This window comes from Ursus arctos, unplaced genomic scaffold, assembly GCF_023065955.2.
Source record: "Ursus arctos isolate Adak ecotype North America unplaced genomic scaffold, UrsArc2.0 scaffold_14, whole genome shotgun sequence".
Classification (NCBI taxonomy): Eukaryota; Metazoa; Chordata; class Mammalia; order Carnivora; family Ursidae; genus Ursus; species Ursus arctos.
This window is the reverse complement of record NW_026622808.1, coordinates 61892784-61918278: the sequence shown is the minus strand read 5'-3', so window position 1 is coordinate 61918278 and position 25495 is coordinate 61892784. Positions and strand designations below refer to the sequence as shown.

At 38.9% G+C, this 25495-nt stretch overlaps 1 protein-coding gene across 2 annotated transcripts in view; it reads right to left on the bottom strand.

Moving 5' to 3' along the window:
• Positions 1-497: 497 nt before the first annotated feature.
• The window catches only part of GRM7 (glutamate metabotropic receptor 7), an 852405-nt gene continuing 827407 nt past the window's right edge, over positions 498-25495 (bottom strand). For both annotated transcript variants that reach the window (XM_057311893.1, XM_044385029.3), the window contains one exon: positions 498-1686. Coding sequence is in view for 1 of the 2 variants with exons in the window: in XM_044385029.3 (XP_044240964.1) it covers positions 1637-1686 (50 nt within the window). In the remaining variant the exon portion in view is untranslated. The remainder of the gene's footprint in view (positions 1687-25495) is intronic.

Here is a 25495-nt window from a genome sequence, read left to right as displayed (position 1 = left end):
TCTTTACTTAGATCCTTTGGTTAAGTTTCACAGGGACATTTATCTTTTCACTCACTTGCCCCCAGATTGTTTATTGAAGCTAATATTTCTTTATTTTCTCTTCCCTCTGACACTTTTTCTTAATTTCTTTATTTATTTGTTTGTTTGTTTATTTATTTATTTATTTATTTATTTATTTATTTATTTATTATGTTTGTTATATTCAGTTAGCCACAGTTTGGCTCTTTTTGATGGGTGGCTTACTGAGTCAATTTCTGAGGGTTGTCAGGTCTTCAATTTTAAGGAAGCAAAACGCATGGGCTTTGTGACACTCCTTTTTTATGAGAGCATTTAGTACTTCTAGGTTTTTCGTCTACATTTCAGATATGGCTTTACTTGTGAGCTTAGGCTTGTTTCTTTAACAGGTTTGGTGGTTTTCAGTGTTCCCTGACTTAAGACTTTATGAAATAAGCTATAACTAAAAGGGAATAAACAACTAAAAATATTTATTTCAGGAAATAAAAAAGTTAACCAAAGTATTTTATTGGTACATTCTTGGACAATATCACAGAATTGAAAGAGAATGGAAAGGGGGAGTTTTTCAGCAAGGGTGTTTTTCCACTAAATTGGCACATAAGCAGCAAGATTAACGAAAGTACTTATTACAAACAGTAAAAAACATACATGCTTCTTTTTAAAGTCCTTATCACACTGGTCAGTCATAGGGGGGCATGAACAAAACCTCAAGACATGAAAAATCCATATTCTTTTCTTCAAATAGCTTAATCATTATTAAAATTATTGCAAAATATCCATATACCTTAATTAAAATAACAAAAGAGAACACAAATACAAATATTGAACATAAATTATTAACATGTACTGTAAAATACATTACTGGCATGCATTCCAAAGATCAAGACCTCTATTCAGTTCAGCCAATATCTTCCTTTCATGAGACCTATCCTTATACCAAAGATAGGTGGGACATACTTTCTCAGCACAGTTTTTGGTCTTTAAATATCTTTTTTTGTCTTAAAAAAAAATAACATGATTTGCAGTGGTTCTATAATCATAAAGTCATTACATACATGGTTTTAATTTCCTTTTTTTTTTTGTCTGCCGAGATCTTTCTAACATTTGAATCGTTGCAAAATTTTTCTACATACTCCGCCGTCTGAGAGAATAGGGCTGTGTGGAAACAAGGCATTCGAAAACAAACAGTGAACCGAGGTACAACATTATATGGCAAAGTGCAAAAGTCCTCACAAACTGTACAGAAAATTTCAAAACCTTGCAGTCTGGAAGTACATACGTAGAAAGACAGGTCAGCCCCAAAACGTTCACTGTGGCTCTCGGTGGTTCATCCTAAAGAGCCTGGGTGGGACTTGAGTCTCAACATTCCCTGTGGTAGGGAAGGTCCAAAATTGCAGCCGAGTTGGCAGTGCTGATGCCAGTGACTTATTAAGCCAAGATAAAGTAAGAATATTTCATAAAGCAGCTGTGTAGGACACTTGGATCCTCTAACGTTGGTCTCCTGGCCGGGGGTGCTCCTCCGGTGATGGGCAGCGGGCAGGACCAAAAGAGTCCTGTGCCAGGTTGGGTGACGAAATAACTGAGGGTCTTCCTCCTCCATGGTTCCATGGAATGAAACGGGTTAGATAACCAGGTTATTATAACTGACATACTTCTTTTTTGCAGCAGGGCCTGAAAATAAAAAGTAAGAGTCAGTTGTAGCAATGACCTTATTCACAAAGGTAGAAGCAGAATTAGTTCTGGGATGACTTGGGTGCAATGTCAAGATGGAACAGCGCACCAGTGAGGAACACACAAATCACTTTGGATTGCTAGGACTCTTTCTAAGCTTTTGTCTACTAAAAGCTGCAGTGCCCAGCAATTCGTAAACCATCTGTGCTCTCTATTCTGAGATGTCTCCAGCCTCCCTCTTCATGGTTTGTAATGGTTAGTAAATTAATTAGTGGATGCCATCCTTTCTAATTAGCCGGCCCTAACCTTAGAGGGCCCACCCATGTTGCAGTATATTTTGTCGTGTGATCTTCCCCCAGACCTTCTCATAATAAGTGACCATTGCCTGGGACAGTTCTGTCCCGGGTCATTGCGATTAATTTCGGTTGACTACAGATTAGGTCAGCCAGTGCCTTCTTCTGGTTAGGATTCACACAGTCAAATTACTAGTGACTGACTTACACGGTGTAATCATCAGTAAGTTGTAACTGGTGATTCGTGGAACTATTTCCACCAATGTTTGAGGCTCACTTAAATCTCACCATGCACGCCTTCTATTTGTTTTCTTTAAATAATAGAGTAAGTTACTTTTCTATTTTGTTCAGTGATTCTAGAACCCAGTACTACTCATTCATTCATTCACTCATTCATTCATTCATTCAGCAGATATGCATCGGTTGCCTACCATACGCCAGATATAGGGCTAGGCACTGATGATCAGCTGATGAGCAAATCAGAGTCTTTCCTGTCCTCATGCTGGAAACAAAGACACCAAGATCCCAAAGTATGACTGATTTACATTATACTCTAGTTCTCAATACCAAGTAGTACAATTGCTGTGATGTGACCTGTTCTTTATTCATTAGATCTTAGTGGTTCTGCATCAGCTTCTGTTGGACACAGAGTAACTGTCACGTAGCATTTACCCATGGCTTATTTTACTTACTGTGTTTTATTCTAAATAGTATTGTTCATTTAATGTAAACAAGTAACAAGAATTCTTCCACACCTCTTAAGTAGGGATTCATATGGGAATTTAGAAGAATGGAGAAGACACAATAACATACTGAGAGAGAATTTCTATCTGAACTTTGAGTACGTAGTGCAGCCAGTATATTATAGATACATAGATGCATGTGTACACTATACAAAAAGACAGATTTTATTTTCTGGATTAAAAATTCAGGCTGTCCTGGTAAATTCTGATTTGAAGACTCACACTCATTTATCTATTAAATCACACTGCATTTATTAACTGAAATTAGAGGAGAAAATAGAATTATATGACATTAAGGACCTCTGGAAAATCTGGCCATGAACTGGGTCATGCTGCATCCTCCTTGATAAATACATGGTGTCAGTAATGCCCCAGCCTTCTAAGAAGATTCCCATTGTCAATAGAGCCTTCACTGTCTTCACTGATATCCTTGGTTTGAGTATAAAGAGAAAAACTTCCTAAATGTTTCTCTTTACTCTGAAGCCCTTTTACAGTATCATCGCTAGAAAACTCCAGCAGATAGTTGCAAGAAATAATCACAGCCTGCCTTGTCAATTGGGAATCTAATTATCCTCAGCAAAAAAGGGGAGGGGGGATCAAACAAAAAACCCAGAGGTTTAATGACCTAAATATCTGAGATTACCTCTCTCCTGTGATTATTGTGTGACTCTCTCCATATAAGCATAACGGTCTTGTGAAAAAAGCAAAACATATTTGAAATTCCTCAAGCGGGTTACTTGAAAACACCAATTTCTCTGCAAGAGTCTTCACCAAAAGAATAAGGAAGTTAGAAAATACTGTCCTTAAATCATAAATCGGATCATTGGTTTGCATTAAACTGTCATCGAGATGAGGTTATGTTGTAAAAAATTCAAAACGATAATGATAGTAGTAGAAATTCACTGATGTTTGGCATGGATTATCTTCTTGTGTTTGTAAGCCTTCAGATGAATGCTGTTTATAAACCCCGCCTTACATAGGAAGGGTCTGAGGCTCGGAGGGACCAGCATTCCAAAATGAGGCTGATGTTTGAATCTACAGTTTGCTCTCCAGACCATAGTAGGAAGACCATGCTGCACTTGGACTCACCTGACCCAGGTTCTGATTCAGCTCTATCACTTGAGGTGTGACCTAGACCAGTCCAATGACATTGAACTTCTCTGAGCCTTTGTAAAAATGGGTAGAGTAATTGTTACCCTGTGGCCTGTTAATGGCATAAATGTATGAAATAGTTCAGTTTCTCATCTGGCAACATAATGCATAAAGGTATTTTTAAATTACAAAATTCTATACAAATGATTAGCCTCAATTCATGCTTTCTTGGCAGAATAGCTGAGGAACTTTGCAGCAAAATGCTAATGGAGTTGTGTAGGTCCTAGAATGGCAATTTATGTGCTTTTCAGAGCAATGCCCAATGTATTATAATGTTTATTTTTAAAATGTTCTAGCCTTATGAGTAAATAAGATAAGTACCAGTGGTGTCTGATAATTCCATGTATTTGAATAGCAATGTAGTTTATGGACTAGAAAAGAAAATTGCTTAGCTCAAAATAGTTGTGCAGTGAAACACTTTCTAAGGAAATATACTTTTAGTATTTTAAAATAGTTAGAATTTTTTTCTCTTGTAAAGTTACAAGTTTTCTTATAAAGTTACAAGGAACATTAAGAATATATGGCAGGGTCCATATCGAATTTTTAAAAGTCACCTACATCAGTAGTTTTCAGAGGAAGGTATCTTAAAGAGTTGACGTTTATAATGGGGCAGTATTACGGATACTGGTTTTTGGAATGAATTACTTTGCTACTTAAAAATGTTAGACATCCATCTTACTATTGGTGTTTTGTCAAAATCAAACTGGATTTGACGTTAACTTGAACTACAAGTGAATTACTCGTTTTCTCTTTAATTTCTCATGAGACTTTTTGTCTCACAAAAGCTTCATTTCTCAAGTGTGTTCCATGGAACACGTATAACCCAGACTATGGAAGTGAAGACAAAAATAATAATAAATGGAGAGGAAAAAAAGTCTTATGGATATTATGAGAAACATTGAATTTTGGAAAACATAAATAAATATAAAATTTTGGATAAGTAAGATTGAATAAGCCTCTTTTCTCTATCCCATATTTAATTTCTTTATTTTTTTAAATAATAAGGAACTGTGTAGTTCATTGGCAATATTCCATCTATTTCTGTGAGCTCTTGTTAAAAATTTAAATATGTATGTAGATATATATACATATCAGTGTATGAATGAAGTGATTTAAACAGCCACAGAAAGTGTAGGCAGTAGTTTATCACAGCCTTGAAAATAGCAAATGAATATATTTACATCTTTGCTTCAGGTGCCCCTCCAACCACCCATAGGAAAAACACAGTCCGAGCCTTCCCTACTTGTCCACCCCCACTGCAAGTGCTTCCCTCCTTCTCCCCACCCAGGCTGTTACCCTGATGTGGGTCTGCATCTTTCCCAGTGAGGTTCATGCAGCTACTGTGTCTGTAGCTGGCCATAAAATAGAGAGAGTTTTGCTTTGTGTTTTTTCAGTTGCACAAAAATTATATCAATCTGTGCATATCCATTTTGCAACCTGTTATTCATATAACATTTTGGCTTTTATATTTATGTTGATTTGGTAATCATAATTACTATATAGTTTCTCGTATAAACATAGCAAAGGTTTCTAATTCTTTTTTTATTGATGGACTCTACTTACTTTATAATTGTTTTCAATAGCAAACAATGCTGGAATAAATGGGATTTGAAAACTGATATCATTTATAAAGTTAAATGGTAAAAAACTATAAACTAGGAGAAATTATTTGCATATTTAAATGACAAAGGATGGTTATACAACATTTTTAACATATACAAATGAATTAAAGATGATCTGATTTTTAAAAAATGAATCAAGTGATATCAAAAAGTAATTTGTAGATTAAACACATGAAAAATGCTCAACCTCATCAACTGGAAAAATGCAAATTAAAATAATAAAGAGATGGCATTTCATGCTCAGCCATTACAAAATAAAAAGTGTATTTGCACTGATACCACACACCAGGGGAAGTGTGAAGTGTGGATTCTGAGACTACTCTGGTAAGAATGGAAACTGGTATAATTGTCATGAGAGAACCCTACATACATAGCATTGACTCAGCGGTGTTATTTCTACATATATGCCTGAGATACCTTTTCACGTGTGCACACGGACACGGACGGGGCTTCTCAGGGCTATTAACATAATGTTGTGCTTTGTGATTCTCTAAGAGAATTCTCCTATAGCAGCTGAGCATCTAGAACGAATGAGCAAAGTGGGTCAAGTGTAGGATATTAAGGAACAGCATGAACCCTGATCCATTGAAAAACACTTGCCCCGTGTGACAGCATAATTATCTGTAGGATGTTACCCTAATTTAGTCAGATATTTCATTTTTTAAAGAGGAGCTGGACTTCTGTGTTGTTAGATAAAGTTTCATTTTTTATTCATTTGAAATCTCTTTTCAAACTTCATTTTTCATTTATGGAGCACATGTTATGTATTGGGCTCCCTTTCAGGCATTATAAATGCCTATTTTTTAGTACCAGGTTCAAAATCGTATTAAAACCTTGAGCAAGTCAAAGGAAAGAAGCCAGGGGCTAGAGTAAGTCTCTGGGCAGCCTCTTTGTAACTCTCTGATGCTGTTTGCACTGTTTTCCAACTTTATTTGACTGCATAGCCCTCTCCCCCCTTTTCAGTGGATCTCTTCGCACTATACAAGAATGTACTTTTGGTTATTTCTTAAAGGTTGGTCCTGCCTATTACTTCCATCCTTTGTAAGCTTACCAAACTCAGGAACACTGTTTATTGCTTGCCTGATGAAACTTCACTCAAACTGACTTTTCTGTGAACCCATTCTAAGTGGTATCTGTGCCTCCCCTGCCCCCTACCATTGCTTCCCTGTCAACCATAATTCACAGTTGTTGCTTAGTTAAAAATACTTTATTTTTTGTAAAGATTTTATTTATTTGTCAGAGAGAGCATGCACAAGCAGGGGGAGTGGCAGAGGCAGAGGGAAAAACAGGCTCCTCACTGAGCAAGGAGCCCAGTGCGGGACTCAATCCCAACACCCTGGGGTCATGACCTGAACCAAAGGCATACACTTAACTGACTGAGCCACCCAGGTGTCCCTAAAAATACTTTAAATGGAAGAAATTCTTCATATTATAGTTTACAGTTACTAAAACAAAAGGAAATACTTTTAGCTATTAGTTCTGTGGTCACTGGCCTATTTCCTGCCTGTTCGTTTCATTAGTAAAGGGCCTTAGCCCATCACTTAATGGCAAATGAGTATGTTACCTTCGATTGTTAATTTCCACTCAGAATTTCAAAAAAGCTAGTAAACTTCCTATATCTTATTTTAAAAAAAATCATTTTCTGATGATTTTTCCTAAATCTTTTTTTTCAATTGATTGTCATCTAAAAGTAGCATGTTACTTAGCCAAAAAGATGGACAACCCAAGGATGGAGAATATGATTACCAAAAAAATGAGGCAGTCACAGTTGTGCAAGTCAAACACTGATATAAAAAAATCTGAGACTTTTCTGCATCTTCTCTGTCCCACCTCCAGCTCTAGCACAACAACTTACCAGGAGAACGTTGGAGTATTTGTCTTTATGTTACTTAGCTGGACTTCTTTTTTTTTTTTTTTTTTTAAGATTTTATTTATTTATTCGACAGAGATAGAGACAGCCAGCGAGAGAGGGAACACAAGCAGGGGGAGTGGGAGAGGAAGAAGCAGACTCATAGCGGAGGAGCCTGATGTGGGGCTCGATCCCAGAACGTCGGGATCACGCCCTGAGCCGAAGGCAGGCGCTTAACCGCTGTGCCACCCAGGCGCCCCAGTTAGCTGGACTTCTTGACACAAAAAGCTTGGCAGGGGTGAAAATGCAATTAGCTAAATATGTCAGGATTCCACATCACCAGTAATTCTAATCTTGTCACCAGAGATCCGAAATCTGAATTTCTGCCCATATATCCAACCATCCATCCAATAGAATATTATTTATTTGTTTTTTTAATAATAATTTTTTATTATGTTAGTCACCACCCAGTATATCCTTAGTTTTTGATGTAGTGTATTATTTAGCGTCTGTTAAGTACCAGTCACTTTAATGCATGCTGATCTTGCAAAATAGGCTTGGAAGTTTGCAAGCTATTTGTTCGATTCTCATTCATTGTAAATTTGGATTATTTGACAACATTTAGAGAAGACTGCCATGTGCCATCAGCAAGGGCTTGGCATTTCCTTTGTTGTTTTTCCTATGTAACATGATCGGCATAAGGCAGGAGATCGTGGGCCATACTCACACTGAGAGGAGTCCCCAAAGCAAATTGGCACCTTCACCAACGTTGAATAAGGGAGGTCGTTCAATGGATGATGGGACTAGTCTACCATATTTGCAGACAATAGTAATCCGGGTCAAGAAAACAGAGAAGCAACATCTTAGAAATGCTTAGGAAAATATGTGCGGAGTGCTTGCTCCATTTTCATTAGGAACAAAGATATGAGTTGGGTGTAGTCCCCTTTGTTAAGGAATTTGCTTTATGGTTGGGGAAATGATGATAGGGCCTGCGATAAGTGCTTAAAGATATTTGACAAGGGCTAATTAACTCTGTCTTGGATGGGGGTGTTTTGTACTAAGCCTGAGAAGGCTTCTCATTGAAGTGGTCACTTCATCTGGATGATGAATGGGAAAATATAAGAAGGATGCAGGTAATTTAAAAGTATACCATGTTCCTATCAAGGTGTATGGGGAGGGGAGTCAGTTCTGGAACTGACGTTTGACAGAGCAGGAGGGTCAAGATAATTATTTCAGTAAATATGCATGCTGCCATACTACATGCAAGACACTGGAAGTAGTGATGAACAAGACAAAATCCCTATGGTTATTTAGCTTCCCGGTAGAGTCTCTTGTCAAAGGCCTTGAATGCCAAGGTAAACCAATGGTGGTTGAGAGGCCTTGAGAAGCCATCAGTGATTTTGAAGCAGAATCTTCAACTTGGAGTTCCCTCCCTACAATGTTAACTAGCTTTCTCCTAAACTTGTTACCTCCTACTCCTTGTTCTCTTTATAGTTTCTCAAAGTCACTTGATTCAGGGAGACTTTCCTGACCTCCTCCAGACTAGTTAGGTGTCCCTGCTCTCTTGTCCATGGCTTCTCTACTTTTCCTTTGCCATACTTAGCACAGCCGGGGTGCATCATTTATTGCTCATTGCCCCTGTGTGTGTCAGCCATTAGCAGAGCAGGTATAAGAATGGAAGAGACCCTTGTTTTTCCTAGTGCTTAGTAAGTGTAGTAGCAAGTCAGTGCTCTGTACTGAAGAATCACTGCAGAGAGGCTTCTGCTCTCTGAAGTCATTGTCGGATCTAGGAGCCTTTTAGGAGAGAAGGAGAGTTCTGCCCTACCCCCACCACCCCCGCCCCCACCCCAGAATACTTGGGAACTTCATTGGCTTTGTCAACCTTTTTATTTTTCCTTTTTTCCTCAACGTCCCCCTTGGTGCTATTGTATACAAAGCTATTGTGGTAACTCCTTAGATTTCATTTGTAACTTTTAAATCACGGTATTCTTTTTTTCCCCTTTTAGCAGCCACAGAGGCCCAAAACAGCCTAGCTAAAATTGAGAAATCAATTTTCAATTCTGCCATGAAAACAGTCAATGAACATTCTGGTGTTTCTTTAAAAAATCTAATTTGTTTTTTAAGATGTAAAGCATCAAGCTGAGAGTTACATGGTTCTTGGAAGATGTTTTGGAAGCAAATAGACTAGGTCTCTGTTAGGAAACATCTTTAAGATTGGCCAAGTTAAAATCTGGGTAGTTTGATTGAGGCTATGTATGTTTTGCCCTAGAAACAAAAAGGATGCACTGAATTACTGCATCAAAGATTTCTACTTTTTCTTGTTATGCGCTCTGCCTGGGCATTGGAAAGCTCTTGTGTAGTTTGCGATTTCAGTCTCTTATGCCTCTGAGCGTTCTGGAGCATATTATGGATGCAGTGGTGCATCCAAGACTGAAGCTGTGCATGAAAGCCTGTCTTAAGGATAATGTCACAAATGAGGCAATAGTGACAAAATAGTAGCAGAGTAGCACTTAGTGTTCCTGGATGAAAAGCTCTAGCTAAAATCCAGGTCTTGCTATTTTGGGGTAGGAGATTCACAGTCCTTTCATTCATTTCTGTTTTCCTTAATCCACTATTACTAAGAGCTCATGCTGTGCTAATGGTAGTTTGTTAAAAACCAATGGCACAGAGGTAGGGGAAAACAGTATCTTTGAACAACTTCTGCTTCAGTGCAATTCAACACATATTTATTGACCACCTACTATGCATCAAACACTATGATAGGCAGGGAAATTTAGCCATGTTACAGAGCTGCGCAGCCCCTGATTGTAGGGTGCTTACTTCCTATTGGGGAGAGGCAGATAATTTTTTTTTAAAAAAAGGTAAATGCAGCCAATTCTTGTTATTTGTTGTTATATTCTATAAAGTTGTCATAAACACTGAATTATTGAATACTGAACCATTGCTCCTAGGGGAAACACAAGGTTAGGTTCCTATGAGATTCTGGCCACAACATTTTATCAACCAATCAAGATATAACCTTGATTTATGTTTGTTTCTGTTTGAAGATGCCTTATTTAATATATGTTATTGACTGGTTATCATTGAACTCATGGCCAACAGAATTATAACTCATAGTGTTCCATCAAAAACTAATGAGGTACTGTAATATGACTAACATAATAATAAAAAAATTATAACTCATGCCTAAACAAAGTTAAATAATACATGCATCCTGAACTCAAGAACACTAGATAGCTCTTCAGTTTGGGGACTGTTTTAAACAGCAAAATCACTGACAGAAACACAAAAATGCAAAACTTAGGTATTAAACAGACTGCAAATTCACCCTTAGAGCTGAAACAAGGCAGAGCATCACCTTGTTCAGCCTTGGCTGAGATTGTGTGCATGGAATGACTCAAATATTTTCCTACTCTGAATATGTCTGCAAACAACTACAAAAGCACAAGTAATGGTTTTGGAGTTACACATCCATTTCAGCAAGTAAGGGAGTTTATAAATAGATAACCCATGAATAATGAGGTTCAACTCTATGCTGGCAATCCCAAACACTATGAAAAAAAAAAAAAAGTTGACTAAGGGGCTAGACAGAGATTAGGCTGAGGTTGCTGTCCTAGGAAAGGTGACAGTTAAGGTTCAGAGAGGATGATATTGGAACAGAGGCTTGAAGGAAATGAGAGAGAACCTACGAACATTCTTGGATCATAGGATGAACAGCATGTGCAAAGCCCTGAGGTTGGCATCTGAAAAGCTAGGATGGCTGGAATAAAGAGGGTGAGCAGAAATGGTAGTATGTGTGAAGAATCCCAGCATGGTAGAAGGTGCCATCATAAACTCAAGGAAGATTTTAAAGTGGAAGGAGTATCTTGAGCAGTAAATTGTGGACATTTCTCTGCCAGGGAACCCAGGAGTCAGGGGTACAGGTATTGAAGAACATTCCATGTGGCGGACATGACATTGGGGCAAAGGCTTGTTTTGTGAAAAAGCTGAGTGTTTGGAGAGAATGGCAAAATGTGTGGAGCATTTAAAGAGGACAGGGTTCATGGAGATTAATCTCAGGTTGGCAAGGGTATTTTATGTACATGTAGGGTTCTCGTTATGAAGATGAACTGTGAGAAGTTCACCAATATTTGAAAGCAGTAGAGAATTTTCCAACAGTAACGTGAAGGATGAATTGGGAATAGAGAAGAGGTGGGTAGTAAGTACAGGCAGGGAGATCAGCTAGCAATTGATGGAGTGATTAGGATTGTGTTTGTGGTAAGTGGAATTCCAAGACAGTATACAGTGGGGTTCTAGATGAGGAAGCATCTCAGTGCCAGCAATGCCCTTGCAAACACCTTGTTCTCTTAGGCATGAGAACATGGGAAAGAGCCTTTAGGGCCATTGTCATGGGGAAGTGCCTTGAGGCCAGAGCTATGTTGTTTATTTGATTGATTGATACTTAATTTAGGAGAGGGTGTATGTGACATAGCAGACAAGTGTTGTTAAGTCTAGTTAGGTTGACTTTTAATGTGACTCTAGATCTTAGAGAATCCAGGGGGCTCAAGGAGAAGAAACCAGAGAAGACCTGGCCAAAGCAAAGGAAAGAGATAAAGGAAGCCTTAACTTTCCTTCCTTTCTTGGAATCCAACTCATCTTAACTTGATAGTCAAAAGACAAAGCCTGAGAACTGAATCTCTGTCCAGAAATAAAGATGTAGTATTTCATAGGCTGTATATTTTGGGATATGGGCTTTGGAAGATGGAAGGATTAGAATCTGCTACAGATAACAGAAATCAGCCAAAACTTCAGCTTCAGAGGGGAGGGGGGTGGGGGAATGGGATAGGCTGGTGATGGGTAGTAAGGAGGGCACATATTGCATGGTGCACTGGGTGTTATATGCAACTAATGAATCACCGAACTTTACATAAAAAAAATAAAAATAAAAAATAATTATTAAAAAAATAAATAAAAAATAAAAAAAAAAGAACAAAATAGTGTGTCCTCCCAAGTGGCTATAGAAAGAGCAGCCTTAGACAGGAGGCCTAGATCCTGCTCACCACTAACTCCTTGTGTGACCATGAATAATTATCTTTTCTCTCTAAGTCTTTGTTTCCTGTGTGTATGAGATCAGATACCATCCAAGATTATGTAAGTTTAAATAAAGCCTTAATATACATGGGGAAAATACTGACAGTTTAAAGTTTGTTAGAAGTAAATTCTTAATAAACAAATTTATTTTTATTCTCTTAAAAAAAACGAAAAAAAAACAACAAAAACCTTCAGTTTAAAGCAAATACAAAGCAAATGTCTACTAAGTGTTAAACACTGGTTTCTGGGGATACAGAGGGAATAAGACATGTCCCTGTCCTCAAAGAGGTCTCAGTCTAATAGACCAGATTCCCCTGTGGCTAAATTGGGCATGGATTGTAAAGCTTGAATATATAACAGTGAGATGTCATACATCAGCTTCCACTATGTATGAAACTCACCAGCTCATACTCAGACCTGAACCTATTATGTCAGTTTCAACATCAGAACTTTGTAATGATAGAACGTTCCTTTTTTCCTATTAATTTTTCATATTAATTTGCTCATTTATTTAACAATAGTAAATTTTTATGAGCAAAGACATTAACATTAAACAGTGAATTTCAAGGTGCTTTATTTTTTCAAGATAAATAACAAACTTTTAAAAAAGTAAAATATTAAATCCTATGAATTAATACTAGGGAAATATGTATTTAGACAAAAAAATGTATTAAGAATGTTGAGACCAAGCTATATGCATAAAGATGTTCATGAAGAGGTAAAATAATATTTGTGGCTTTGAAGAATCTAAATCTCTAACACTAGACAGGGGTTAAATAAATTCTAAAGCGTTCTTCAATGGGACATTTAAATCTATCAAAGATAATGGTTATTAAGATGATGGAGCAACTTGGGAAATGCTTATGCCATAGCATTAATAACGTTTAGCACAAAGAATAGGTTACAGAATTGTGAGCATTCTATAATTAAAACTGTGTACTGGGAAGTCTGAAAGAAATGGATCAAATTATTAAAAGCTAAAAGAAAGCTGGTGGACTTTTTATGTCAATATCATAATGGACAAAAATAAGATGTGGAACTGTTTCAGATTAGAGGAGTCTAGAGAGACAAAAACACTAAATGCAGTGCCTGATCCTTGACTGCACCATGAATTAAAAATAAACAAACCCCCCCAAAATATTAGCTGTATTGCGGAAAGTGGTAACATTTGAATTTTGACTTTATAGTAAGTAGTAACACTGCTTACAAGACGGAGCAGACAAGAGAATTTGTATTCAGATAAAAGATGGATGGAACAGACCCCTAACCACGCCATGCGTGAGTATCGATCGTGGCTTCTATTTGAGATACTGGAAGAGTATACTGGAAGTTGATTATGGCTGAGGGCTAATATTAGCAAACTGGTTTTACCACTCTGGGCTCCCACGAACTATTCCAAGCAACACAGTCCGTGCTCAACCATAGCAGGTGCCTCATGGTTCCATACTTTCCAACTTCAGTGTTCTCTCCTTTTGTCTCACACTTTGCCAGTTTGCTACTTTGAATAGGGTGGATTGATAATGGCCCTTTAGTGCACAGATTAGGTTCAAGGAGTTTAAGATGACTTAACAATCCTGAGAGATACCTTTCAAATTCCTAATTTTAAATTGATGGTTTACAGTCTTTGCTTAAACATATTCTCTTTGCCACGCTAATGCCTAATGGATCTGTCCACACTGCCTGTTCCTCTTTGTACTTAACGTCAGACCACTTGTGATGTAACTCGAGGGATTTGGACAGGAGACTGGAATTCCCATCCCTAGAATTCAGCAGGGTCTTGTGGAAATGAGCGCTTAGCTTGATTCAAGGCATTGGGTTTGGAGAAACTAGATGGAGGGAGCAGAAGAGTGCCTTCTATCAGAAAAGATTAAGAGACCCTGAAGATTGGAGACCAGAGACTGGGTGATAAATGATATTAGAAATTACTATGACCTTGGTTAGATAGGATAATGATATGATGGTAAGGTTGGAGAATGTTTGCATTTTATGATGAGCTAAAATATTTTAGAGTAAAGGATCATGGTATCTGTAGTTATCTTTAAAACGGTTCAAGGCAAAAATTACATAGGTACAGATGAAGCAAGTAGGGGAAAATATTAGTTGTTCAGTCTTGGTGGTGGATTATACTATTTTCCTTCTACTTTTCTGAATGTTTGAGAAGTTTTATGGTTAAAAATCTTGAGACCTGTCATCTCCAAAGCAAAATTTATGCTTCACAACTTTGCTGAGAGCTAGCCCTACCTTTGTCTCATATCATTTGCCACCAGGAAGCAGTGACCTCGAGACAGTTTTGTATCCCAGAGAAGAGATGAAAACAAATGGCAGTTGTTTCTGTGGCCTGATGTAGAACGCTGATGATCTAATTCAAGAGCGATCATCAAAATATCCACCAGAGTAAAAAGTAGAACAGTGGAAAAGATGGACAGACAGACATACAAGGATAACCACCACTCAGTTGTATGACCTTTGGCAAGTTACTTTATCTCTCTGTGCCTCTGTTTCCTATCTGGAAAATGGATATAAAAAGAGTGCCGACGGTGTTATGAGGATAAAAGGTGTTAATGCATGTGAGACACTTACAATGGGATTTAGTATAATTTTAATATATCTTAGCTGTGATCTGGCTTTCCTCTGGATGTGTTTGGAGAATGTCACACACATAACACTGATTCGTTTTGTGTGCACTGCCTTTCCCTTGGAAGAAAGGGGTCCTTCCACAGCAGAAGGTCAGACTGCCTGTAAAATGAAACCAAATTAGTTGTTTGGTTTTTGGATACTTGTAAGGTGCCAACAACTTTCCTTGAGGAGGTTTAAGGAGTTGTCACAAGACCTAGTGCCTTTTTCCAGTCATTGAAAAAGGAATCTGTCAAGTCACTGTCAACATGTTTCCACTTCCATCCAGCTATACTGCCATCATTAGCCACTGCTTCATCTCTGCAAAAGTGTAACACTGAACTCTTGTATTTTGAGAGATTGTGTTAATCAACTGGAGCCAAAGCGGGAGGCAGGAGTTTGGCAGGTTCTATTGTGGCAAAAATGACAGTTTTCTTACTGTATGGACAGACTTGTACACATAATCAATGGCTGTTGCTACTCCTACATACAGTCCATGTCATTTTTGTGCAATACTGGAACCGGTACTCATTAATTCTAGGAACCTTTCCTGTAGTACCATTATGTTATTGGCAAAATCAATGACTAGAGCCTGTAAATGCACATTTACTTATGTAGTGCTTTTGTCTATTTTGATTTAGTAATTGGATATCAACCGATGAGCACCATAGGAATGTCATTTAGATGAGCTGATGTGAGTTATCCTCTATTTATTCAGTCCTTAACTTTGCAGTCAAGATTTGAGCTGTGTCTGCACTGATAAAACAAATTGAAGACTGGGGCAACTACCAAGTCGATTCTATCAAAAAGACTGAGCCTGAAGCTATCCTTGTGTGTCTATGATACATGAATGTATAAGCACACTGGGTCTGTATGACACAGGTTCATTAGCAACACACTTAGTAGTGACCATTCAAATTTCTGTGTTTTCCAGGGAGCATTTATATACCCCATACCCAACAACCTGTTACATCCCAAAGGATAGTCATACAACTTGATCACAAATGGTGTAGGGTAAATCCTTAATCTTAGCAAACATTCCTGAGATGATGAAATACTAATTTTTAAAAAAATTCTCAATAGTTCTTCTTTCCCTGAAGTTAAGAAACATATGGATGTGCAAATGCTTGTGCTCTGATAGTAGTATTTGTTGGACCCTTAGAATGTTCTAGGAACTCTGCTGAGCATTTGGTATTTACAAACCCTTTTAAAACTTCAAGCAATTTTCCCAGCACCATTTATTGAAGAGACTGTCTTTTTTCCACTGGATGTTTTTTCCTGCTTTGTCAAAGATTAGTTGCCCAAAGAGCCACTGTAAAAGAATGAAACTTGACCACTCTCTCACACCATACAAAGATAAACTCCAAATGGATGAAAGACCTTGATGTGAGACAGGAATCCATCAAAATCCTAGAGGAGAACATAGGCAGCAACCTCTACGACATTGGCCACAGCAACTTTTTCATGACACATCTCCAAAGGCAAGAGAAACAAAAGATAAAATGAACTTGTGGGACTTCATCAAAATAAAAAGCTTCTTCACAGCCAAGGAAACAGTCAAAAAAACTAAAAGGCAGGCCACGGAATGGGAGAATATATTTGCGAATGACGCTACAGATAAAAGACTGGTATCCAAGATCTACAAAGAACTTCTCAAACTCAATACACAAGAAACAAATAGATCATAAAATGGGCAGAAGATATGAACAGACACTTTTCCAATGAAGACATACAAATGGCTAACAGACACATGAAAAAATGCTCAAAATCATTAGCCATCAGGGAAATTCAAATCAAAACCACATTGAGATACCACCTTATGCCAGTTAGAATGGCAAAAATTGACAAGGCAGGAAACAACAATTGCTGGAGAGGATGTGGAGAAAGGGGATCCCTCTTACATTGTTGGTGGGAATGCAAATTGGTATAGCCACTCTGGAAAACAGTGTGGAGGTCCCTTAAAAAGTTAAAAATTGAGCTACCCTATGATCCAGCCATTGCACTACTGGGTATTTACCCCAAAGATACAGACATAGTGAAGAGAACGACCTTATGCACCCCAATGTTCATAGCAGCATTGTCCACAATAGCTAAATTGTGGAAGGAGCCGAGATGCCCTTCAACAGATGACTGGATTAAGAAGAAGTGGTCCATATATACAATGGAATATTACTCAGCCATCAAAAAGAATGATTTCTCAACATTTGCAGCAACATGGATGGGACTGGAGGAGATAATGCTAAGTGAAATAAGTCAAGCAGAGAAAGACAATTATCATATGGTTTCACTCATTTATGGAACATAAGAAGTAGGAAGATCGGTAGGAGAAGAAAGGGAAGAAGAAAGGGGGGGGTAAACAGAAGGGGGAATGAACCATGAGAGACTATGGACTCTGGGAAACAAACTGAGGGCTGCAGAGGGGAGGGGGGTGGGGGAATGGGATAGGCTGGTGATGGGTATTAAGGAGGGCACGTATTGCGTGGTGCAGTGGGTGTTATACACAACTAATGAATCATGGAACTTTACATCAAAAACTAGGGATGTACTGTATGGTGACTAACATAATAAAATAAAAATAAAACTATGGAAAAAATTAAAAAAAAATACTTCAAGCAAGCCCTGCAAGACAGATACCAATATTAGCCCTACTTTAACAAAGGATATCTGAGGATTAGACAGATTAACAAACACATCCAACGTCATATCAGATATCCCTCCCTTCTTCCAAGTATGGGTTTTGATAAAGCAAGAAAGGAGTAAGAGAGGTGGAGTTAATGTCAAGGGCCATAGATATTTCTTATCCAACAAACATTTTCCAGGTGTCTACTATGTACCAGGCAGGGCCACACAGTCAGTATCAGTAAGTCAGGACAACAGCTCTGTTGCTCACTCTGTTTTATCTCTAGCACCTGTCCTGCCTTGGTTTCTTCCCCAGAATTCCATTCCTTAATCCCCATGAAGGTCCAATTGTTGTAGGAGGCATTGAATCCTGTGAAGTGCTTAGGAAGTCTCAGTGACTGAACTGGCAGCATGGATGCTTAGGTTCCAGGAGGATGAGAAGCACTCCTCTAGACAGTGATATGCTCCGAAGGCAAATCTGGCAGGTGATATTCCTTTGGTCATAATCACCTTCCTTCTCCCCACAGGAACCAGGGCAGGATAGATACTTTGAGAAAGAAATGCAGTGTTTGTAGAGAATTGGAGGGTAGATCTGAAGTGGACAATGTGATCCCAGTCCACTCTAAAGTCAGGAAAATCTGTGGCTTGAAGCAAAAAAAAAAAAAAAAAAAAAAAATGTTGACAATTGTCCAGACTTTGCCTTCCCTAAAAAGAGAGAAAGGCAGTATCACCTAAGTCATTGATGTGGGAGGGATGTGAATTTGTGGTTAAGGAGAGGTCTCTCATGTCACACTTCAGGGATTTCAATCCCAGCTTTGCTCTATAAACGGGTATTTTGCGATATACCTCTAAGCCTCAACTTCCTTGCCTTTCAGTTGTTGCAAAATCAAGATGGTGATAGTAGGAATGTTGGGAGGATCACATGTGATGGTGTATGTGATGTGCATCCAGTGCAGGACACCTAAGAAGACACTGTTATCGTCACCGTCCCTCCTCACCGCCCCTCCGCCCCGCCATCACCTCCATCTCTTTCACTGCCTGACCAGCATTATCATCATTGAAAACGAGTCATCTCTACAAGACAGTGGAATTCAGAAGAATAGTCATATCTAAACTTAGCTGGTGACCCGTTTCACGGGATGAACACGTCTCATAGGATGTGATTTAAATACAAAATGGATATGAGACTCGGAACTGCCAGTTTTGCTATTATGTACTAGAGAATGTTCAACTGTGAACTCCATCGTCAGTGCAATATGTCAGGCCCTTGGGGAGGAGCACGCCCAGTCTATGTATAGTGTGTAAGGAGATTATATTCTTGCAAAGAAAACTTAGATGCATAGTTAAAAGGTAGATTTTTATATCACTTCAGAAAATGACAGTGGTCTCTAGATAATAGAATTTGGCTAAACAAATACTTTAGTCAGTGGAGTTTGGTTAAAGAAATAATTTTGGCTAAAGAAATATTTAAATATTTTAAGTAAATATATTCAATTAAGAAAATTCTGAATATCAGGGCTGTCTTGAAAATCTGGGTTAGTGTGTTGCTACAGAGAATAGCACTCTTGTTCTGATGAATACTTCCAAACAATTACTATTCTCTAAGATAGTTGCAGTCGCCAGGGATATGTCATCTCAAACTGCCATAATGCTCACACTATTCCATCCATCACAACTGCCTGCCTGCCTCATTGGAAGGGTGTAGAACAGTCAGTAAAGACTTACCAAGTTCCTAACATGAGCCGTCTTCCATTCCAGGTTCTAGGGCTGTGACAGGTGCACAAACATATAAGGTATAACTCTAGCCCTCAAAGAACTTCCGACCTGGCAGAAAACCTACACTATTCATGCATACACCAAGGTTGTCAACTTTAGCAAAATTGTCACCAAAGACTGCTGCTCTAAAGTCAGTCACTTGCCATCTGTCAGTTTTCTATGACCTTCTCCCCAGGGAGTTGTTTTCTGGAACAGATGTCAATGCCACCCTCCCAAGTAGGAAGGCCAGACTCTTGGCTTGGCCAATGGTCCTTGCTTAGGTATCCTCCCTAGGTCTTCTGTGTGGGTAGACATCTGGCTTTTTCATCTCCATTTCCAGTCCTACTCCTGGTATGCTATTAGTAAGCTGCTTCAATTTCCAAATCCTTGGTGTCTAAGTTAATCATTTTCTCTCTTTGTTGGCTACCTTTCATTATGCCATCTTCTCAGTTCTGAGCTTTTCTGGAGGTTTGGGATAATTGTTCTCTACTCTTTTTAGTGCTGCCTTGTTCCAAGGCCTTCTTGTTGGTTACCTTCCACCCCCTTAGGATGTTATGAAGGTGCTTTTGTCTATTTTAAGAAAAATGTACAGAGAAGGGAAGTAGAGAATGAGGATGTCTCAAGTGCTATTAGAAACTGCAAAGTAAGGGAATAATTTGAAATGCTGATTAAAGATAATCTGCTTAATAATGGTAATGATTGACATTTATAGTGTGCTTCTGATGCCCAGAAATGGCACCAAGCATTATAGACAGATCATTTCACCAGTAATATGAGGAGGCGCTTTCATTCTCCCCATTTTGCAGATGGGAAAAGAGAGGCACAGAGAGGTTAAGTCTAACTCCCAAGACTACTGAGCTAATGGAGCCAGGTCACCCAACCTGAGAACTTATGTCTGACCCACTATGAATCTCTTCTTTAAATAAAAAACTTTGCACTTGCTCATTTACTTCATCTTAGAAAATGGAATTATTGCGAATCAGGAGAGTGGAGAAAGTGAATGAGGAGGGTGTGGCAACATGTACGTCCGTTGTGCTGGCATGCTCTAGCATACCAGGGTGCCACACTGAGGACTAATAAATGGAGCAGTGGATTGTGAAAAGCTGAGAGCAGATTTCCATCCATAGTAAGCTTCCTGGGTAGAATTTGCTGTTGTGTATACTCTTTTTTTTTTTCCTTCTTGCTTCTGAAAAAGCTCATACCTGGAAATAGAATCTCATTTCTATCTAGTGTTGAAGGCCCTCCCCTCCTGTTGCTGAGGGGCCATTATACCTGACGAGCTACAGGTTGCTAACAGGTGTCCAGGAACAAAGATGTATCAGTTTTCATTGGGACAAAAATAGGATTTATCTTGGGCCCTTGTACTTGAATCGAGCTTTGAATTTAACTTGCTATGATTTCTGCATTTGAATAATATATCCATTGCTCTCTAAAGACCAAAACAGGTGATAGATTGAAACATATATTGTAAGAAAACCCTATGGCTGAATGCCTGACTCATCTTGGTCTCTGAGGGAGAAAAAATGCACCAGTAGTTTCCAGACCTTCTGTAACTGCTTGTGTAATTTTATAGTCAACATGATTTTGCCTTTTCAAAACTACAGTCAAGCAAGAGGGCTGTGCTTTGCCTCTGTCTACTGGGAAAGAAATTAGTTTGATTTTGTTTTTTTTTAAGATCAAAGTCTTAGAGTATTTTCTATCCATTTTTTGGATGATTTCAAAATAAAAACTCAAACTGACCCATTTATAATTCATCCATTTTTACATGCAGGAGAAGAAATCAGGTCACCTAATCACCATTTTGAAGAGGAATGGAAAAGAATGATCCATTTTTAGTAAATTAAGACAATCCCAGGAAGATGTCCAGCATTCTAGACTTCCACACTTGCAAGTCTTTCTGCAGTTAGTGCCAATGGTCAGGAATATGAACCCAAGGCCATTTCAGAACTCCCACATGACAAGAGAAGATGAAATAGTGCGCAGCATGCTTCACCAAGTAAACAGAGTAGAGTGCTATAGTTTTGAAAGTACGAATTTCATCTGTAAGGATGAAACAAAGAGAGGTTATCAGGTAACCCCAAGTCAACCAGAAAATTCAATAAACCTTGAGCACCTGATTTCCCTTGCTCACTACTTAATTAGTGCTACTAGAATCAGTTTGAGTGAATCCACTCACTTTTCACCCAGCTGTTTTGATATCCTGTAAATACAGCCCAAATATCAATTTCTGTAACAGAGCCAACCATAAAAATGAAATCAATCAGCAGCATCATTCAATCCGCAGGATTAGGATGTCCATATGAGCTATATTACGTATTCAAGTTGGACTGGGGCCATTAATGTCATTCCATTTCTGTGTCCTTTGTGGCACTCTGTGAGCAAACTCAAGCAATCCCTGCTCTGTCCATGCCATATATTCCCTTTTTCATAAAAGCCTACAGATGTTTTCCACTTCTTAATATATGCCCTAGGCTTTGAGATGTTGACATGTAAAGTACTAAGCATTGGTATCACTTTTGCTGGAAATGGAATTGGATAATGGTCAATTTACAGACCCTAATCTGTATTCTGAAAACTATTATTTTCTCTGTAGGCAAAAGAAATGAAAATGAGGGCAATAAATGTATCCCAGCCCTTGGGTAGTTATGCAATGAGTGTGGGGAATTGCTGGCCAAAGGAGCAATCATTTTAGATTGTATCCTAAGAAGGAGACAGCTTGTGTGCCAGGAGCGGGATGCAAATGTACCTGGGTATGCCCATCTCATGTGTCTCCGAACTAGGAAAACACACCCCACAGGGTGTTAGAAAGCTCTATGTTGGCCAAAGCTCCAGACCTTTGAACTAGACACGGGTTTTCTCAGATCCTCTTGCATAGAGGCATGTGATGCGTTCCTTGGAAGGGGAGAGCCTGGTGGTGCAAGAGAGGATACTATCAGGGATCAGAGGAGAGCAAGGCCACTATGGAGGGGAACTAGGAAAAGACTGCTGAGTTCCTGTAATCTCTTTGCAGGAGGAGTGGAAATGAGCAAAGGAGGACAGGAGACACATTTGCACACAATGTAGTAGGAGATGAAGAAGGAATAAGAGAGAAACAAATGATTTTTTAAAAAGAGGAAGGCTGAATTTGTGACCTTTCAGTTCTATCTTACTTCTCTGTGTATATGCGGATTCTGTATGAGTAGAGTATGAGTGAGTCTCTGGAGCCAGACTGTGGGAGCCTGAATCCCTGTTCTGCCACTTACTGTGTGACCTTGGGCAGGCTGATTAAATTCTCTGTGCTTCAGTTTACTTAACTCTTCAATAAGAATGATGACAGAACCTACTCACTGCGTGGTTCCAAGGATTATGTCAGTAAAGTACTTATTAAACATTGAATATCCACTTGCCATGATGTCATCAGGCTGCTGAGTATTCCTTTGTTCCCTTCTGTCTCTTCTATCACTTTCTCTTTGTCAGAGAAACAGTTGCAGACATGGTATAGAAATACACTTTTTTCATTATAAGAGATGAGCCATCCATTTAATAGGAATTGTGTGATGAATTCCTTTATAGGTATTTTGGAGTCATAAGGGATTCCAGAACCCAGGTCTGCTTATTAAGGGACTGGACCTTTTAGTTCTAGGATGCCCTTCTTGTATTCCCAACCTTTGGCATGTGTGGTGTTTTATTTTATAAATTATGCCACAATGTGGTATTGGCTGTTCTCCCTTGGACAGCTGAAGAGTGCCTCTTAAGCATCCTCCCTACAGAAACAGGTGCTCTGCGGGCTGTGTGTTGTTAGAGCACTACTTGGATTTTATTCAGATTCAACAGGAAACATGTATTGAGCATCTAGCTGTTGAGTTTGATACTCTGAGTATATCCCTAGGCTCTTGTCCACCCCATCTCAATGTCCCCCACCTCCCAATAAAGATTTGTACTATTTTTCTACATTGCCCAGAATCACAGACCCAAGAGGTAGAGTTTCCAGAGCTTATCAGAAAGATCATCATGCTCTGGGAATGTGGCAGTTCATATTGTCCTCTTCCCAAGAGCCCAGAACCCTCTTCCTCTGTCTTTGGCTTCTCTTAATCTTCCTTCATGTCATCCAGAAAAAATTGCACCAAAGGCTGCTGCCGAGGGAGGACAAGAGATCCAGTTCTACCATAGGTATTAGAAGAAATACCTCATTCTCTTGTGTTTCCCTCACCTCTAGCTTCGGCAAAAGAAATATCCCACGTGCTTTTTTTTTTTTTAATAATATTTTTTTTATGTTAGTCACCATACAGTACATCCCTGGTTTTTGATGTAAAGTTCGGTGATTCATTAGTTGCGTGTAACACCCAGTGCACTATGCCACGTGCTTTTATATCAGCTCTAACATATGGGTTGGTGATAAAGATCCAGCTAAGAGTAAATAATTCTGTTTTCCTGTGTTTTGGTCAATTATACAAGCCTATTTCCCTTAGAGACCTTGCAGGGAGCCCAGATGATCGTCATCATGCCTCCATCTCTCTCACTAGCTATCACCTCATTTTAATTCTGAGACAAAGAAAATATTCTCCTTCCTCTAAAAGATTTTATGGTCTGGTAGTGATCTTTCATCATTCCTATTTAATTATGGTCAACTAGGTCATTATCCCTATAGAGCAAATAATATTTTCTTGTTACAGTCCCCAAAGTTGAAGAGCACACAATACCATCTCTGAATACAAGTGGTACTGACATTGAATACGTGGTATATCAGGCCCTGAGACCCTTAAGATGCCTCCTTAGAAATGGATATTGATCATATTTGATGTGCTGTAATCACTCAACAGATAGACCACTTAGCTACTCTAGTAAATTCATAATGGCTCTCCTTGAGACTCTCATACCTAAGGAACTATTTACTGCCACACAGAGCAATTGGGTCATAAGTAACACAGCTGAAGCACTTTATTTATATTCAAAATTCCTTAGACACACCCCAAAAAATTCCAAAGGAAGGGTATGTGATATTTTGCTAATCCCCTTACATAGAAATTTGTCATAATGCTCTGTTCCTTTTAGTGTGCAAGGGACTTTTTTTTTTTTAAGAAACAATCTTCCTATAAACATGTTTATATTTACTATTTTTTTCAAAAAAAAGTTATTTAAGTAAGAAAAATACGGGATCAAAACTTCAGGATGGACAACGAAACTAACAAATGAAAGCACATCCAGTGCTTAGAGGCACAGTCAGGAATAGATGGATTGTGTGAGTTATGATCGATGATAAAGACATGCCTCCGCTAGCTGTCAGGGTTTAAATACTGAATGTCCTTGTTCTACTGGTACAGTCCTTAGGAAGTTCAAAATACTGCATTTGGGGAGAGGCAACATTTGACATCCATTTACTTACCATAAACCAGTTGTGATTAAAGCAAGTTCGCTCCTTCCCCAGTGGAGTGGAGCAAGGGACCAGCATGTTGGAAATCAGACTGCCTTTAATTCTTAGTTTATCTGTGTTTGTAGTGGTGTTCCTTTAAAGTTCTACAGCAGAGTATCAGCCTGATCAATGGAAATAGTGTCCAATCTCAATGGAATGGATGCGAAGCACTTTTACCCTTGAGTAGCCAGTTCAAACTTGACTTAGATATTGGCAGCTAAGGTTGCAAAATTGCCATTGGCCCTTCGGTGAGAATCCCTTTACACCCACAGAGGCAGAAGGTAAGAGAAATGGGCTATTTCTCTCTGAAATCGATAGGCATGTTCGTTGTCCCGGAAGAGCCTTGAATGCCATGCTTTTGGCAAGGAGAAGCCTAGGTTCAGCCACTGTTTGGCTGGGAAGAGAAGCCAGCCACCAGCTGGGTAGCTGTTGATTTGTCCCTGGCCTGGGAACAAGACTGGTGTAGCATTTTCCACCTGCAAATCTTCGTAGGTGGGAACAAAGCCATGCTTCAGTTCAGATGCCCTTCATCAGCACTGCCACCAGTGAGCAATGTTAGCTGTGGCTTGTGCCGGTGTCTCTTTGGATTTAGGAATAGATGGGCTGAGGTATAGCCTCTCAAGATCCAACTAGTTCTTGAGTAGAGGAGTTTCACAGAGGGAATTACGCGTTGGTGGCCCTTGGCTGGTACAGCCAGGCTGCTG